The 14486-nt window shown below is 46.8% G+C and overlaps 2 protein-coding genes across 4 annotated transcripts in view; both read left to right on the top strand.

Moving 5' to 3' along the window:
* LOC133250471 (prostaglandin E2 omega-hydroxylase CYP4F21-like) overlaps nucleotides 1-14074 on the top strand; it is a 67630-nt gene extending 53556 nt beyond the window's left edge. For all 3 annotated transcript variants that reach the window (XM_061421760.1, XM_061421763.1, XM_061421761.1), the window contains exons 10-13: nucleotides 11623-11756; nucleotides 11852-11916; nucleotides 12097-12179; nucleotides 12565-14074. In XM_061421760.1, the coding sequence (XP_061277744.1) occupies nucleotides 11623-11756; nucleotides 11852-11916; nucleotides 12097-12179; nucleotides 12565-12742 (460 nt within the window). In that variant the 3' untranslated portion in view covers nucleotides 12743-14074. The remainder of the gene's footprint in view (nucleotides 1-11622; nucleotides 11757-11851; nucleotides 11917-12096; nucleotides 12180-12564) is intronic.
* On the top strand, nucleotides 5327-11685 carry LOC133250472 (prostaglandin E2 omega-hydroxylase CYP4F21-like). Its single transcript, XM_061421764.1, has 5 exons — nucleotides 5327-5692; nucleotides 6263-6533; nucleotides 7438-7504; nucleotides 7684-7813; nucleotides 11599-11685. Coding segments are annotated over exons 1-5 (606 nt in total). The 5' UTR covers nucleotides 5327-5555; the 3' UTR covers nucleotides 11600-11685.
* Nucleotides 14075-14486: the final 412 nt, after the last annotated feature.

Raw genomic sequence — 14486 nt, 5'->3', positions numbered from 1 at the left:
CATCTGTCCTTTGGGATTGGCCAGGGATGGAAGGCCCCAGGTGTGCAAGTGATTTATTACAAGGGACTGCAGGCTGCATGGACCAGCCAGAATAGGAGAGGATGTGGGACCAAAACCCAGGGACAAGCACTGAGGCCGCCCTGCTACCTGCAAACCTCTCCAGTGGGGATCTCTTTCTGTGGCCACCCCTGGGGCTGAGACCATTCCCAGAACAAGAAAAAGTTTGGCTTCTCAAGATAAAGTCACCACACCTGTGGGCAAAGAGCCTGTCTTCTCCCTGTGCTCTGGGGTATCTCCTTGGGACTTGGAGATGCTTCAGGGCCACTCCTCCACATGAGGGAAGGATCAGGAGGAAGCAGAGACTCCTCCATCTGTGCGGGGTCTGACACACTGTCCACCGCAGTGGTTTCTTCTTGGGAGTGATGTCCTTGCATGCTTTCAGGTCCCCACGACAGAGCAGGGCTTGAGAAAATTAACCCAGCTGGCAGCTAACTACTCCCATGGATATATGATCTGGTTTGGCCCCATCACTCCCATGATCGTTTTCTGCCACCCTGACATGCTCCGGAGCATCACCAATGCCTCAGGTACCCATGCAGAGCTTGTGGTGGTGGGTGTCATGACACATTTGAGGGATTCTAGCCCCTCCTTGCCAACTCTTTATGCGGCCCCTACAGGACCCTGGTCCTCCTTCCTTTCCTCTCTCTCAGCCACTTCCTCTTTGCTTCATGCATTTATCAAGCTCCATCTCACTGACTCCTGTTTCTTCCCATGGCCGTTTGGACCCCAACCTTGTACCCTGCTGAAGTTCATCCCCAATCTCAAGATCTCGTATCTGGACAGAGAGATCCTTGACCTGGTATGATTGGTCAGGAACTGGCCAGCAAGAGATGGGCTGTGGCAATCCAGAGAAGAAACAAAATTCTCTGCTGGGGTGTGCTGGAAGGCTTCCTAGAAGAAGAGGTGCTGGAACTAGGTCTCGAACAATGAGAAGAAAATATTTCAAACCAGAGGGCAGAGTGACGCAGTGGGCATCCGTAGTATCCCAGGCCCCCTGCCAGGCCAGCCCTCAGTCTCACTCATCTGCAGACCCAGAGCAATGAAGGCTTCTGGCTGGTGCAGGATTGGGGGCTGCTCTTCCTGTGACATCCACCTCTCTGGTGGGCCCATTTCATTTATCCTATCCTGTGGCTCAGCCACTCTAGTTCAGTGCTCTCCTTCTCCAGTCCCCAGGAATCTCCCTGAGGAGACTCCACCCCACCCTGTCTCCCTTCCCTTGCTCTCTGCCCCTCCCATCCGAGACAGACCAGGGGAATGGGCAGCTTCTGATGGAGACCTGTGTTCAGACACCAGAATGCTGAGTGACTCTGGGAAGGGTCCTGGCTCTCTCTGGTTGCTGAAGTCTCTTTCAGCTGTTAGTAGTGGAAATGCCACCCTGTATGGTCTAAGCAAAGGAAGGAAATAAACTGACTGTAAACTCCAAGGAGGGCTGCCTTCAGGCCCAGCTGGATCCAGGTCTTAAACAATGTTATCAGAAATCTGTTTTCATCATTTAGTGTTCATCTGTGATGGCTTTACTCTCATCCTGGTAAAACTGAATCTCAGACACTCAAACTCCATGGGAAAGGGAGTTCATTTACAACAGTTCTAGGAAAAGTTGAGGATTCCTTTTAATTTGTCTGATTTGGGTCATAGGACCAATTCCTGCAAACCTAAGATTCTGAGCATCCAGTCTTGGCACCATAGGGTCCACTGAGCTATTGTTTTGGGGCTCGGAGCAGTTGGATAATTAATAATTCAGGCCATGGATTAAAGAGTCTTGGGCTGGTGTCTCAGGTTTACTGTCTGGGAGAATGTTGCGCAAGGGACTCCATCATTGAGAGCCTCAGTTTCCTTATCTGCAATACAGGGATGAAAGAGAAGTCAGGTGAACATGGTGTTTGGAATCCAAACAGGGAAAGAACCTCTCTATCCCTGTACCAGAGGGACCACAAAGGTTGTATATGACCAATGTGGGGAGGGAGCCCAGGAGAAAGCTCAGGACAGACGAGGAGCTGCCAGAGGTGACTCATGGGCTCAGCTGTGGATCTCTGCCCTGCAAATCCTTGCTTCTTGCAGCCTAGAAGAGTGTGAATTGGGTCCTTTCTGTTGCTCTCCAGATTCAGAGCTGGGAGGAAGGTCTCCTGTACACACAGGGCCTGGCCAGCACCTATGGGGAAGTGTGCTGCTCGTGGGGCGTGGGGGGCTGGCATGTGGTCATCTGCATCTTCCACCTCACCGCTCCAGGTAGACATGCTCTTGGCCATGGCTTGCCTGCTGCCACATCCTCCGTGTTGGGTGCAGATATGGGGGCTGTGGTAGAGATGCCTCTGCCTCTTTCTTACCTGGACTCTAACCTGCCTACTTCTGGTCATGTCTACTCACACCTAGGGCATATCTGTGTGCTGTCTGCTGTAGGCTATGTCTGGTCAGCTTTATGCTTCTACCTGGTTTTTGACTACAGCTGGTACCTGTTTTACCTGGAGACACCTGGTATATGATTAAACCTGGGCTCAAATAGACATGGTCTGGAGTTGCTTCAGCTGTGGCCAAGGACATCTGAAGCATTTTGGGGTCTGTCTTTTTCTTGCCTGAGATGCTGTTAGTGATTATCTGGTTCTCCTGCTTGTCACATCTGGGTCATGTTTCAGGTTTGTTTGAGGTCTGAGACTCAGGGTCACTTTCAGACATGCTAGTGACCTTATGTGATCTTGTTTGATGCCTGTCTTAGGGTATGTCTGAGTCATGTCTGGGGCCCAGCCGGGGACACACCTGGTTCAGGTCTGTGACATCAGTGTATGTAAGCCCTGTGTGGGACTCATGTGGGGCAAATTCAGGCCAAGTTAGATTGTCTTCAGGTCCATGCCAGAGCATGTTGTGTCATGCATGTTGGGGCCATGTCAGGACATGTTAACACATGAGGCCATGTCACATATCTCAGGAGAGGTCAGAGTGCAGGGGCAGACGTGGTGTTCTAGGTGCCCATAAAGATGTTTCGTAGAGTGTTGGGCTATGCCTGTGTCTTCATAACATGTTGGACCATGTAGGAGCCATGTCAGGGAATGTTGGGGCATGTTGTATCTTGTTGGAGTGTTTCTGAGTACCTGAGTTGTGTCTATGGGCTCTGCCTTTGCTCTCTGGGGGAGAACCAGACCCCCACTCCTGTCACCTCTCCACCTGGCTTCTGGCTTCCAGTTCTCTTGGCCCCATTCCTGCTATGTAGGGCTCAGAGCGGGAATGCAGATTCCTGGCTGGGATACTCTATTCCACACAAAATTTCCTCCTTTCCCCATCTCCCTGGCCCGATGGTCCTTCTTCATGTCAGCTGCTGTCGCACCCAAGGACATGGATTTTTACAACTTTCTGAAGCCCTGGCTGGGTGAGTAACTGTGTGTGAAGGGGATTGGGGACAACCCTGGGGGCCCAGGGAAAAGTTCTGCCCTTTGCCCACTCCCCGTGGCTATCTCTGCTAGGGGATGGGCTCCTGCTGAGTGCTGGTGACAAGTGGAGCAGGCACCATTGCATGCTGACACCCACCTTCCACTTCAACATCCTGAAGCCCTATATGAAGATTTTCACCAAGAGCACAGACATCATGCACATGAGTCTCTTGAACCCAGGGTCCCATCTGGAGTCTTGGGGATAACGGGGACTCAGAGACACCTTGTCTGGAACCTGGCTCTTGTGGGTGGCTTTAAGGCCATGGGCTCTTCCTTTCTGAACCGTGGTTTCTACAGTTGAAAAATAAGGATTATGTGATCCCTGCTTTGTAGGGTGGCCAAGATGACCTAATGGAATCATGTCTCTGGCACATAAGAGATGCTCAGAAGGTGTTAGTTTCTACATTTTCCTCAAAGAGGCCTTGGAAGCTTGAGACATGTTTGGTAAAAATGATGGATATTTTGTAGTAGTTATTCTAGAGTAACAAGTCACTTAAAAACAGTAAGTGCTTGGTATTGAGAAGTCTGTGAGTCAGTTGGCTGGTTCTTCTGGATGTAGATTGGGCCACTGGTGTATCTGTGATCAGCTAGGAAGTTTTGCTGATCTAGGGTCATTCTTCTCACATATTTTGGGCTTGGCTGGTTGCAGGCTGATCTCAGATGGCCTTACTCCAGGCAAAGGACTTCCTTTCATGTGATTCTCTCCCTTTAGAATGCACCTCAGGTTTGTTCACATGGCAGAAGCAGGGTTCCAACAGCCTGACAGGAAGGTGCAATGCTGCTTGGGAGCTTGGTTTAGGACGATCTACTCATCATTTTCACCAGAGTTTATTGGGAAAAGCAGGACTTACCCTGGTGGTGCAGTGGTAAAGAATTTGCCAGCAATGTAGGAGACATGGGTTTGATCCCTGGGTTGGGAACATCCCCTGGAGGAGGGCATGGAAACCCATTCCAGTATTCTTGCTGGGAGAATCTCATGGACAGAGGAGCTTAGAGGGCTGTGTTCCATGAGTTCTCTAAGAGCTGGACAGGACCGATCAACTAAGTATAGCACACTTTGGTGAAAGTAGATTGAAGGCCAGCTCAGAATCAAAGTAGGCTCCACCTACTAATAGAAGTTACTGAAAAAGCACATTGCAAAGGGTTTGGATATATATACATGGGGAAGGTCAGGAATTTGTGACGTGGTTGTGTCTTTTCCATACTTGCAAGCTGACAAGGGAGCTTGTTATTGTTTTGTGGATTCTGTCAGAAGACATGAGAGTCCTGGGTCACTGACAAAGGATAGTTTTTTACTCTTGGCATAGCAAATGGCACCTTCTTCTTGCTGGTTTGCATTCTTCCTTCAAGTCAACAAATCCCATGTGGATGACAAATTTGGACTTTGACTGGTACCTACTCAAGTAGTATGTTTTATTATAGGGTGGAAGAATTCTAGATTTAGGGTGTCTGTGGCTTTTAGAACTAGAAGCAAGCCTGATATTTTAGGTTGTTTGCTGCAAACACAACTCTGAGAAATAGTCCAGATAAAGAACATCATGGACTGACAATTTTTTGGCATACCCAGCAAGATTATGCAAGAGTATTCAGGGCCCATGGAGAACTACATCTCTATACATAGGAACAGTTTATTCATCAGTTTCCATCGGTGAAGGTGATGAAAGCTAAAATTTGCTTAGCACTTAACTTTATGCAGTAAGTTGACCAAGGGTACAGAGAGAGCAGGAGGGTGAGCCAAGATTTAAAACCAGGTCACCTGATTCCCAGTCATGAGAACTTCATGTCCTAGCAGTACAGTAACAGCTTCCACTCCCACTCAAGCCTCATACTCTCTGGAGATGGTTTCCTGGGGCCAAGAGGCAAGATCTGGGGGAGCCCACCCAGGTGGTTGGGAATGGGCCCTAACTCTGTCTCCTTCTCTGTCCAGACCAAGTGGGAGCGCCTGGTCACCCAAGGCCACACCCGTCTGGACATGTTTGAACATGTCAGCCTCCTGACCCTGGACAGTCTGCAGAAATGTGTCTTCAGTTTTGACAGCAATTGCCAGGAGTGAGTCCCGGCCAAGAGCCTGGGAACATGAGTCGTAGACCCAGGGTAGTAGACGGAGGAGGGAGGACTGGCCAGAGCAATCAGGAGGGCCTTCCTGAAGGAGGTGGCCCAGGGCAGGACAACCCGGGACAGGAACAGGGAAAGAGAAGGAGCTATCCTTTCAGGTATGTAGACCTGTTTGATAAAGAACAGAAGGCTAGAATGAGAAAAGTATGTGCAATAGTGAGGAGAGACATTGGAAATAAGGTTGAAGGAGTGGGCAGGTAATACCTTAAGGACATTCTGAAGCCAGGCAAAGCGAATCTGACTAAAAGAATCCAACTGTCATATAGACACTGGATGTAAAAAGACTAGAAAAGGGACTGGGCCACTGACCAGCTGGGAGACGATAAGGTATGAACTGGGTGGACGGTTCTGGAAAGGAGACAGGGGTGGTGAGAGAGACAGGAGAGAAACATGATATCTAAGCTGTGCTCCAGGTGCCTGGGGCATGGAGTCAGCTTATGGAGATGGGATGTGGGTTGAGAAGAGTCTGAAGAGTCACATCTTCTGGCTCATCCCCACACTGTATCTGTGAACCAAGAGTCTGAAGAGTCACATCTTCTGGCTCATCCCCACACTGTATCTGTGAACCATTTGTTCTTGGAGCCTCAATTCCTGAAGGGAGGTAGCCGCTGGCTTCTGGGCTTCAGGTGTTTTAAGTTGTTGCCTCCCTTCATGCTCTCATCCTGTAGGAAGCCCAGTGAATATATCACCACCATCTTTGAGCTCTGTGAGCTTGCGGCAAAGCGGAACAAGCAGATCTGCCTGCACACCGACTTCCTGTACTTCCTCACCCTGGATGGGTGGCACTTCCGCAGGGCCTGCCGCCTGGTGCACGACTTTACAGATTCCATCATCCAGGAGCGGCGCTGCACTCTCCCCAGTGAGAATATTGATGACTTCTTTAAGGCCAAGGTGAAGACCAAGACTTTGGACTTCATTGATGTGCTTCTGCTGACCAAGGTAGGTTCCTCTGGGATCTGAGTTCAAGAGGTAGAATGGACTTTGATCTCATCAGAGAATTTGAATGGGATGTAGAGGGTCCTGGGGAGCTATGGAAGGTGCTTGTGGAAGGGAGGGATGGGTCAGGGATAAGTTTTAGAGATGGCCATGTGGAATATTGCCTGTGGGGGACTACTAAGTCTGAAACTGTGAAGGGCCTGAGATTTCACTCAAATGGGAAACTAATAAGTCAGTCTACCACAGAGATAGACTGTGTACATATGTATGTGTATGTACAGTATACACACAGAATCCTGGATCAGAGCAGCCCATTTGTTATTCATGGCAAAAACAGTAACCAGAGTAGAACTGTAGCTCTGCTACCCCATTCCTAAATTCCTTTGATGGCTCAAGTATGCTATTACCTGTACATGCCATCATACTTGCATCACATACCTCCAGATTTTTAAATTTGGAACTTATACAAGTCAGCTGATACATTTTCCCCTTTCTCCCTATGGAGAGAGGGAGAGAGAGAGACACAGGGAGAGAGATTATTCTGGAGCTTAAACAAATTCTTTTTGTTAAGAAGGCAAAGTCTAAAGTTTTTATATTTTTAAAACCCAGGTTCTAACCCAGGTTGCCAGGAACTTTTTATTTCCTTTCAGAAATCCCTCATTATTTTGAAATATAAAAATATTTATGGGTGACTGATTATTTTTTCACCATGGACAACATAGGAGACAAAGAGGTCAAGGAGGAAGTCTCTGGGGTGGGGCCTCTGGTGACAGAGTGCACAGGCGGTTTAAAATTTCAGGGTTGGCTTGGGTCTCTGGATGGATAACGGGGCTTCAGAGATTGTCTCAGTTTAGCCTCAGAAACCCTCTGAGCTAGAGCAATTCTAGGGATCTTGCTTTCTCTCCAGGATGAAGATGGGAAGGGATTGTCAGACGAAGACATCCGGGCTGAAGCTGACACCTTTATGTTTGAGGGTGAGGCCCCAGTGTGAGAAAACGCAGGGATAGGGTGTCTCTAAGCCCAGGAACTAGCCCAGTGGACCCTGGACCACCCCCTCCCTCTCCATCCTCCTCATGGGCTTTACTATGGGGGTGTTGTCCACCCTGTGGTACTGAAGTAGTCCAGAGACACAAGTCTTTCTGGATGCCCCCAGGCCATGATACTACAGCCAGTGGCCTCTCCTGGATTCTGTACAACCTTGCAAAGCACCCAGAATACCAGGAGCACTGCCGGCAGGAGGTGAAAGAGCTCCTGAGGGACCGTGAGTCTAAAGAGATTGAATGGTGAGTGCAAGTCTTTATGGCCTTTTTCTGAGCCTTTTTCATTGCCTCTGCTCCCTGGCTGGGGAAGAGAGAAATTTTTTTTTTGCATTCTGTCACTTAGTGGAAATAGGAACAGAGCCCAGAGGCAGGATCTCATACCCAGCATGTGTGTGTGTCTGTGTGTGTGTGTGCACGCGCGCGTGCGAGCTAACTTGCTTCAGTTGTGTCCGACTCTGTGCGACCATATGGACTATAGCCCCGCCAGGCTCCTCTGTCCATAGGCTTCTCCAGGCAAGAATACTGGAGTGGATTGCCATGCCCTCCTTCAGGGGATCTTCCCAACCCAGGGAATGAATCTGCATCTCATGTCTCCTGCACTGGCAGGCAGGTTCTTTACCACTAGAGCCACCTGGGAAGCCCACTCAGCATGGATAGGAGGACAAAATTTGCTGGCTTTTGGCAGAGAAACCTGGATTTCTGAGATAATTAACAACAATATGTGAGGACAGATGATGCCACTTAGCACATATTCAGTAAGTGAACTTCGCCTCCATTCCCTGACTGTTTTCTCTGAAATTACATGTTTTCAAACATCTTCACATCCTCAGTATTTGCTAATCTCCTGCCCCTTAATTCCTCATATTGTTGAGTCTAGGGTCCACTAGGATCACCTGCGTGTTAAAGTCACCCAACTCCTTTCTTGGAACATCTGCAGCTTCATCCATCTAATCCCTACTTAGGAAACACTGCCATACTGCCTCTCTGTCCCCAGTTCTATGCCATCTCCAATTCTTCCTAGCCCAATTCCGTATGCTGGAGACTCAGGAAGGACTAGATCCAGTCTTTGCTTTTAGGAGCTCCTAACCTGCTGTAGAAATAGTCCCAGGTCAGGACACTCCCAGTGTACATGGGCAGGGCTGGGATTTGGAACAAGAAGGGCCAAGTTGAGGGTGGAAAGAAGTGCCTCAGCAGACACTCTGAGATATAGGCAATAGATTTTTGGGTGCATTTGAGGTACATTTAGGTCAAGAAGACAGCTGGGAGAAAATGAAGAACTTGGGGGAAGGGATGAGAAAGAGGGAAAGTGAGAGAGAGAAAGGAAGGAGGGAGGGAGGAATTTGACTTGAATATATAACTGACCTGTGGAAAGCAGATTACCTCATAATATTAATACACAGTATCCCAGAGTGTGAAGTGGATATCTATTTTTGGATATTCAAGGAATCTTTAGGCTTTTAATCGAGCCTAAAATTTTAGCAAAGAGATTGTATTCACATGTTGTTAACTTAACCTTAAATACTCTTGTTGCTATGGTAAACTATATATTCTATCTGGATTGAGAAATATTAGAAGTTTAATTGGAAAATATGCATTCACATTTCTTGGTAAGTTTAATTCAGGTATTTTATATCATCACCATCATTTTTTCTTTTATTATTTTTCTAATTGTTATTTCTAATAGAAAAACTGATAATTTATGAATATAAATTTCTTGCCCAGTGAACATAGGAAATGCTAAATATTGAGTCTCATATCCATAAGAAAAAAAAGATTGTTTCCTAAAATCTCTGGAACAACTGGGAAGCTACATGTAAAAATGTTAATTCATCCTGCTTCTCATGTCTTATAAGAAAGTAACATCCACATGAATCAAAGATTTAAAAAATGATGGTGTCTTGAAGGATCTAGAAGAAATCATGGGAGGTTATAGCTCCAGAGTAGGGAAGACTCTATTTTTGAGACAAATCCTAAGAGACATACAAGAAAATATTGATATACTATTTCATGAAATAAAGAGCAGTGTGTATGGTATTCAGTATGCTAGTACATAATTTTTTAATGCAAAAAATACCTCTGGAAGCATACATAATCACTAGACAAACTATAAGAAAGGGAGAGGAGTGCTATTGATCTATAGATTTGGTGTTTTGTAGTTTTCCAATTTTGAGCTAGTTAACTGTATTTCAGTTCAGTTCAGTTCAGTCACTCAGTCATATCCAACTCTTTGTGACCCCATGGACTGCAGCACGGCATGTTTCCCTGTCCATCACCAACTCCTGGAGTTTACTGAAACTCATGAACATCGAGTCAGTGATGCCATCCAAACATCTCATCCTCTGTCATCCCCTTCTCCTCCTGCCTTCAATCTTTCCCAGCATCAGGGTCTTTTCAAATAAGTCAGTTCTTCGCAACAGGTGGCCAAAGTATTGGAGTTTCAGCTTTAGCATCAGTCCTTCCAATGAATATTCAGGACTGATTTCCTTTAGGATGGACTGGTTGGATCTGCCTGCAGTCCAAGGGACTCTCAAGAGTCTTCTCCAACACCACAGTTCAAAAGCATCAATTCTTCGGCGCTTAGCGTTCTTCACAGTCCAACTCTCACATCCATACATGACTCTGGAAAAAACATAGCTTTGACTAGATGGACCTTTGTTGGCAAAGTAATGTCTCTGCTTTTTAATATGCTGTCTAGGTTGGTCATAGTTTTTCTTCCAAGGAGTAAGCCGTCTTTTAATTTCATGGCTGTAGTCACCATCTGCAGTGATTTTGGAGCCCAAGAAAATAAAGTCTGTCACTGGTTACCCCATCTATTTGCCATGAAGTAGTAGGACTGGATACTTAGTTTTCTGAATATTGAGTTTTAAGCCAACATTTTCACTTTCCTCTTTCACTTTCATCAAGAGGCTTTTTAGTTCTTTGCCTTGGCTTCCCTGGTGGCTCAGAGGGTAACTGTATTTAATTATTTTTAATTGGAGAATAATTGCTTTACAATGTTGTGTTGGTTTCTGCCATACAACAACATGAACTGGTCATAACTACAGACACACACACACACACACACACCCTCCCTCTTGAACCTGCCTCCTATCAGATCCTTATCCCACCACTCTAGGTCATCACAGAATGCTAGGCTGGGCTCCTCATGTTATATAGCAGCTTCCTCTAGCTATCTATTTTACACATGGTAGTGTATATTTCAGAGAAGGCAATGGCACCCCACTCCAGTACTCTTGCCTGGCAAATCCCATGGATGGAGGAGCCTGGAAGGCTGCAGTCCATGGGGTCGCTGAGGGTCGGACATGACTGAGCAACTTCACTTTCACTTTTTACTTTCATGCATTGGAGAAGGAAATGGCAACCCACTCCAGTGTTCTTGCCTGGAGAATCCCAGGGATGGGGGAGCCTGGTGGGCTGCCATCTATGGGGTCACACAGAGTCGGACACGACTGAAGCGACTTAGCAGCAGCAGTGTATATTTGTCAATGCTACTTTCTAAAGTCTATTGGATCTTATCTTCAATGCTTATAAAAACTTTTCCAGTGAATTCTCTTTCACTGTCTGCCAAAATGATGCATTTACTCCCACATTTCAAATGGCATTACCCTCCTTTTTTTCTCCTGTTTAATTGCATTAGCTAGTATCTCTGGTCCTGTAATAAATAAGATAAACATTGAATCTGTTTCTTGCTTTACCTTTTGATTTTGCAATCTTGCCATAAAGAATGTTCCACATTCATACAAATTTGTAAATATTTCTATGGTTCATTTTTTGTTGATTTGTTCAGAAAAGCTTCTAAAAATATCTGACTAAATTTTGTCTAGTACTTCTGTGATATTGCTTTTCTTTCTCTCTTTTTAAAAACCATTTTATTGAGGTATGATGATCAAAGGAAAAGCTGTATATATTTATGTATATGACTTCATGAGTTTGGAGATATTTGATCCATCTGTGATTTTGTTCTAGGCAGAGAGGATCTTATAGGGCACTAGGAGGGCTGGTGTGGTGTCTCTCTTTTTTCACCCTAGATAATTGGCATGGGGTTTCCTTAGGGATGACCTGGCCCATTTGCCCTTCCTGACCATGTGCATCAAGGAGAGTCTGCGGTTGCACCCTCCAGTCACGTTCATCTCTCGCTACTGTACCCAGGACATTGTGCTCCCAGATGGCCGGGTCATCCCCAAAGGTGACCATAATGATTAGGGGAGGAGGTTCCTGGTAGGAAGAGGGGCCCATCAGGTAGGTTGGACCTAGTTCTGACTGGTCCCTCCTCTTCCACAGGTGTTGTCTGCCTCATTGATATTTTCGGGACCCACCACAACCCATCCGTGTGGCCAGACCCTGAGGTGATGCCTCCTCCATGCCATACTTCCATCATCCCTGTCCATTCCCTTTGGGGGACCTGAGGGTGACTACAGAATTCTGACTGACAAATCAGACATCACCTCCTTCCCACACATCTGCCTCTCCAAGGATGGACGTCCTGGGAGATACCATCCAGTAACCCTGTCTTGTCTTGCCCCCAGGTCTATGACCCCTTCCGCTTCGACCCAGAAAACATCAAAGGGAGGTCACCTCTGGCTTTTATTCCCTTCTCAGCGGGTTCCAGGTGAGGGCATTGGGCATTTGAGGTGAGGATGGAGTAGTGGGGGCGGGGGTCTGGGGCTGAGATTCCAGGCGTGACTGTGGGGGCAGGAAAGGGGCAAAACTGAAGATGGTCAGAGTTCTGGCACTCCTTCTCTCCCATCCCCCTGGGAATGGTAGTGGGCGCAAAGCAGAGTCTGCAGTATGCTGAGAGCGGGGTTCCTTTGCCTGCTGGTCTGCATTCTAGACTGAGGTCTGGGCTAGGCTCAGGGGATATGCAAGTCCACGAAGGGGGGTCCCAGGCATGGTTAGCTTTCTCTATCTCTGCCAGTCAGATTTCAGGCCCTGTGGGGCCGAGATGAGGGTTCCCCTGACTCTGAGTGTAGTCAGAGCCCTGACTCCTTCTACAGGAACTGCATTGGACAGACGTTTGCCATGACTGAGATGAACGTGGTCCTCGCTCTCACCCTGCTGCGCTTCCGTTTTCGGCCAGACAAGGAGGAGCCACGCAGGAAGCCGGAGCTGATTCTGCGCGCGGAGGGTGGACTTTGGCTCCAGGTGGAGCTGCTGAGCGCAGGCCCTCAGTGACTGAATGATCCACTACCACCCTGCCTGGGACTCTCTATCGTCAAAAGGGTCCAGAGCTCCCCTTGCTGGCTCTCAGTGAGACTCAGGCAAACGTGACGACAGCATTTTATTCCTGGGAATCTGCCACGGCCTCACCCAAGTTCCGTTCACGTTAGCTTGAGTCTCACCGAGAACCAACAGGGGGCGCTCTGGGCGCTTTTGAAGATACAGAGGGTGGGCGCGGTTGATTGGAGGCGGGACCAGTTGCCATGTGCCCCATATTTTCTCTTTAGCTGGCTGCCAGACTCGCATGGTGGTAGAGAATCTACCTGCCAATGCTGGAGATGCAACAGATGGATCCCTGGGTTGGATCCCTGGGTCGGGAGTGTCCCCTGGAGAAGGAAATGGCAACCCACTCCAGTATTCTGCACTGTAAAATTCCATGGGCAGAGGAGCCTGGAGGGTTACAGTTCATGGGGTCACCCTGAGGACGCATGGCTGACTACAGGACCCTATACTGATGGCTGATTCTCCCAGAACCCAAACATGGGTAATAGGAAGCCACATGAGGTGTTTGAGCAGAAGAGGGACCAGGGTTAAGGGTGGACTTAAGAGGTGGTGAGTGCTCTTCAATATATGTTGGAGTCTGGGAGGAGTCCAATATATATGAGTACATCAAATCTGTGGTTACTCCAGATCTCCAATGGACACGGAAGAAATAAAACAAAGACACGCATGCTGAAACTCTAGGCTCCCCAGGTACTCTCTCTAAAAATTAAATAACTGGGAAGTGGTTTTCAGACTCCCTGTCAGCATCCCCACTCATGTACCACCCCCCCCCCTTCCTGCCCCCCATCTTCCATGTTCAGAGCCTTCAGCATCATGCATCAGAGTGGTGCGTTTGTAACAAATGACTAACTTACATTGACATAACATTATCAAACTTCCCAAAGTCCATAGTTTGCATTAGAGTTCACTTTTGGTGTTGTCCATTCTATGGATTTTGGCACAGATAATGGCATGTATCCATTATTATAGTACCACACAGAATATTTCACTGCCTTCGAACCCTCCCAGTGGTCGGGCGATTTCATCTATACCTCCCCCCAACTCCTGGTAACCAGCAATCTTTTTACCATCTCCATAGTTTTGCCTTTTCCAGAATGTCAAATAGTTGAAATCACATGATACGTAACCTTTTCAAGCTAGCTTATAGCATTTAGTAATATGCATTTAAGTTTCCTCTATGTGTTTTCATGGCTTGATAGCTCATTTCTTTTTAGTGCTGAATAATATTCCGTTGTCTGGATGTACCATAGGTTGTCTATCTATTCATCTACTCCAATTTCTTTTTAATCATATATCAAGTTCATTTAATCATAATCAAGTTCATATATTACTAAACACAAATAAATATTTTAATGAAACAATATCAAATACAAAAAAATGAGAAAAAGGAAACCAAATAAAAACAAACCCTAAGAACACCCAGAAAGTTAGTAAATCTAAATTATTTCCTCATGAAACAAAAACTTATGTGTAACTAACAGAGTATAATAGTAGAATGTCTAACATTTCCACCATTCTTTGGGACAGAGAGAAGAGGGATGTTGATTCATCCAATAAAAGCCTGGTCAATAGGAAAAATAGCCCTTCTTTCAATGATCATCTTTATTTGGAAGTCTGATAGCTGTCTCAGACTTGTTATGTCCAAACTAGATTCTTAATTTTTCACCCCCAGACCTCTGGGGAATCCTTTAATGAT

The sequence above is a fragment of the Bos javanicus genome, chromosome 7 (genome assembly GCF_032452875.1).
Source record: "Bos javanicus breed banteng chromosome 7, ARS-OSU_banteng_1.0, whole genome shotgun sequence".
Taxonomy (NCBI): Eukaryota; Metazoa; Chordata; class Mammalia; order Artiodactyla; family Bovidae; genus Bos; species Bos javanicus.
Note: the sequence above shows the minus strand (reverse complement) of the source record. Positions and strands in the feature narration are given on the sequence as shown.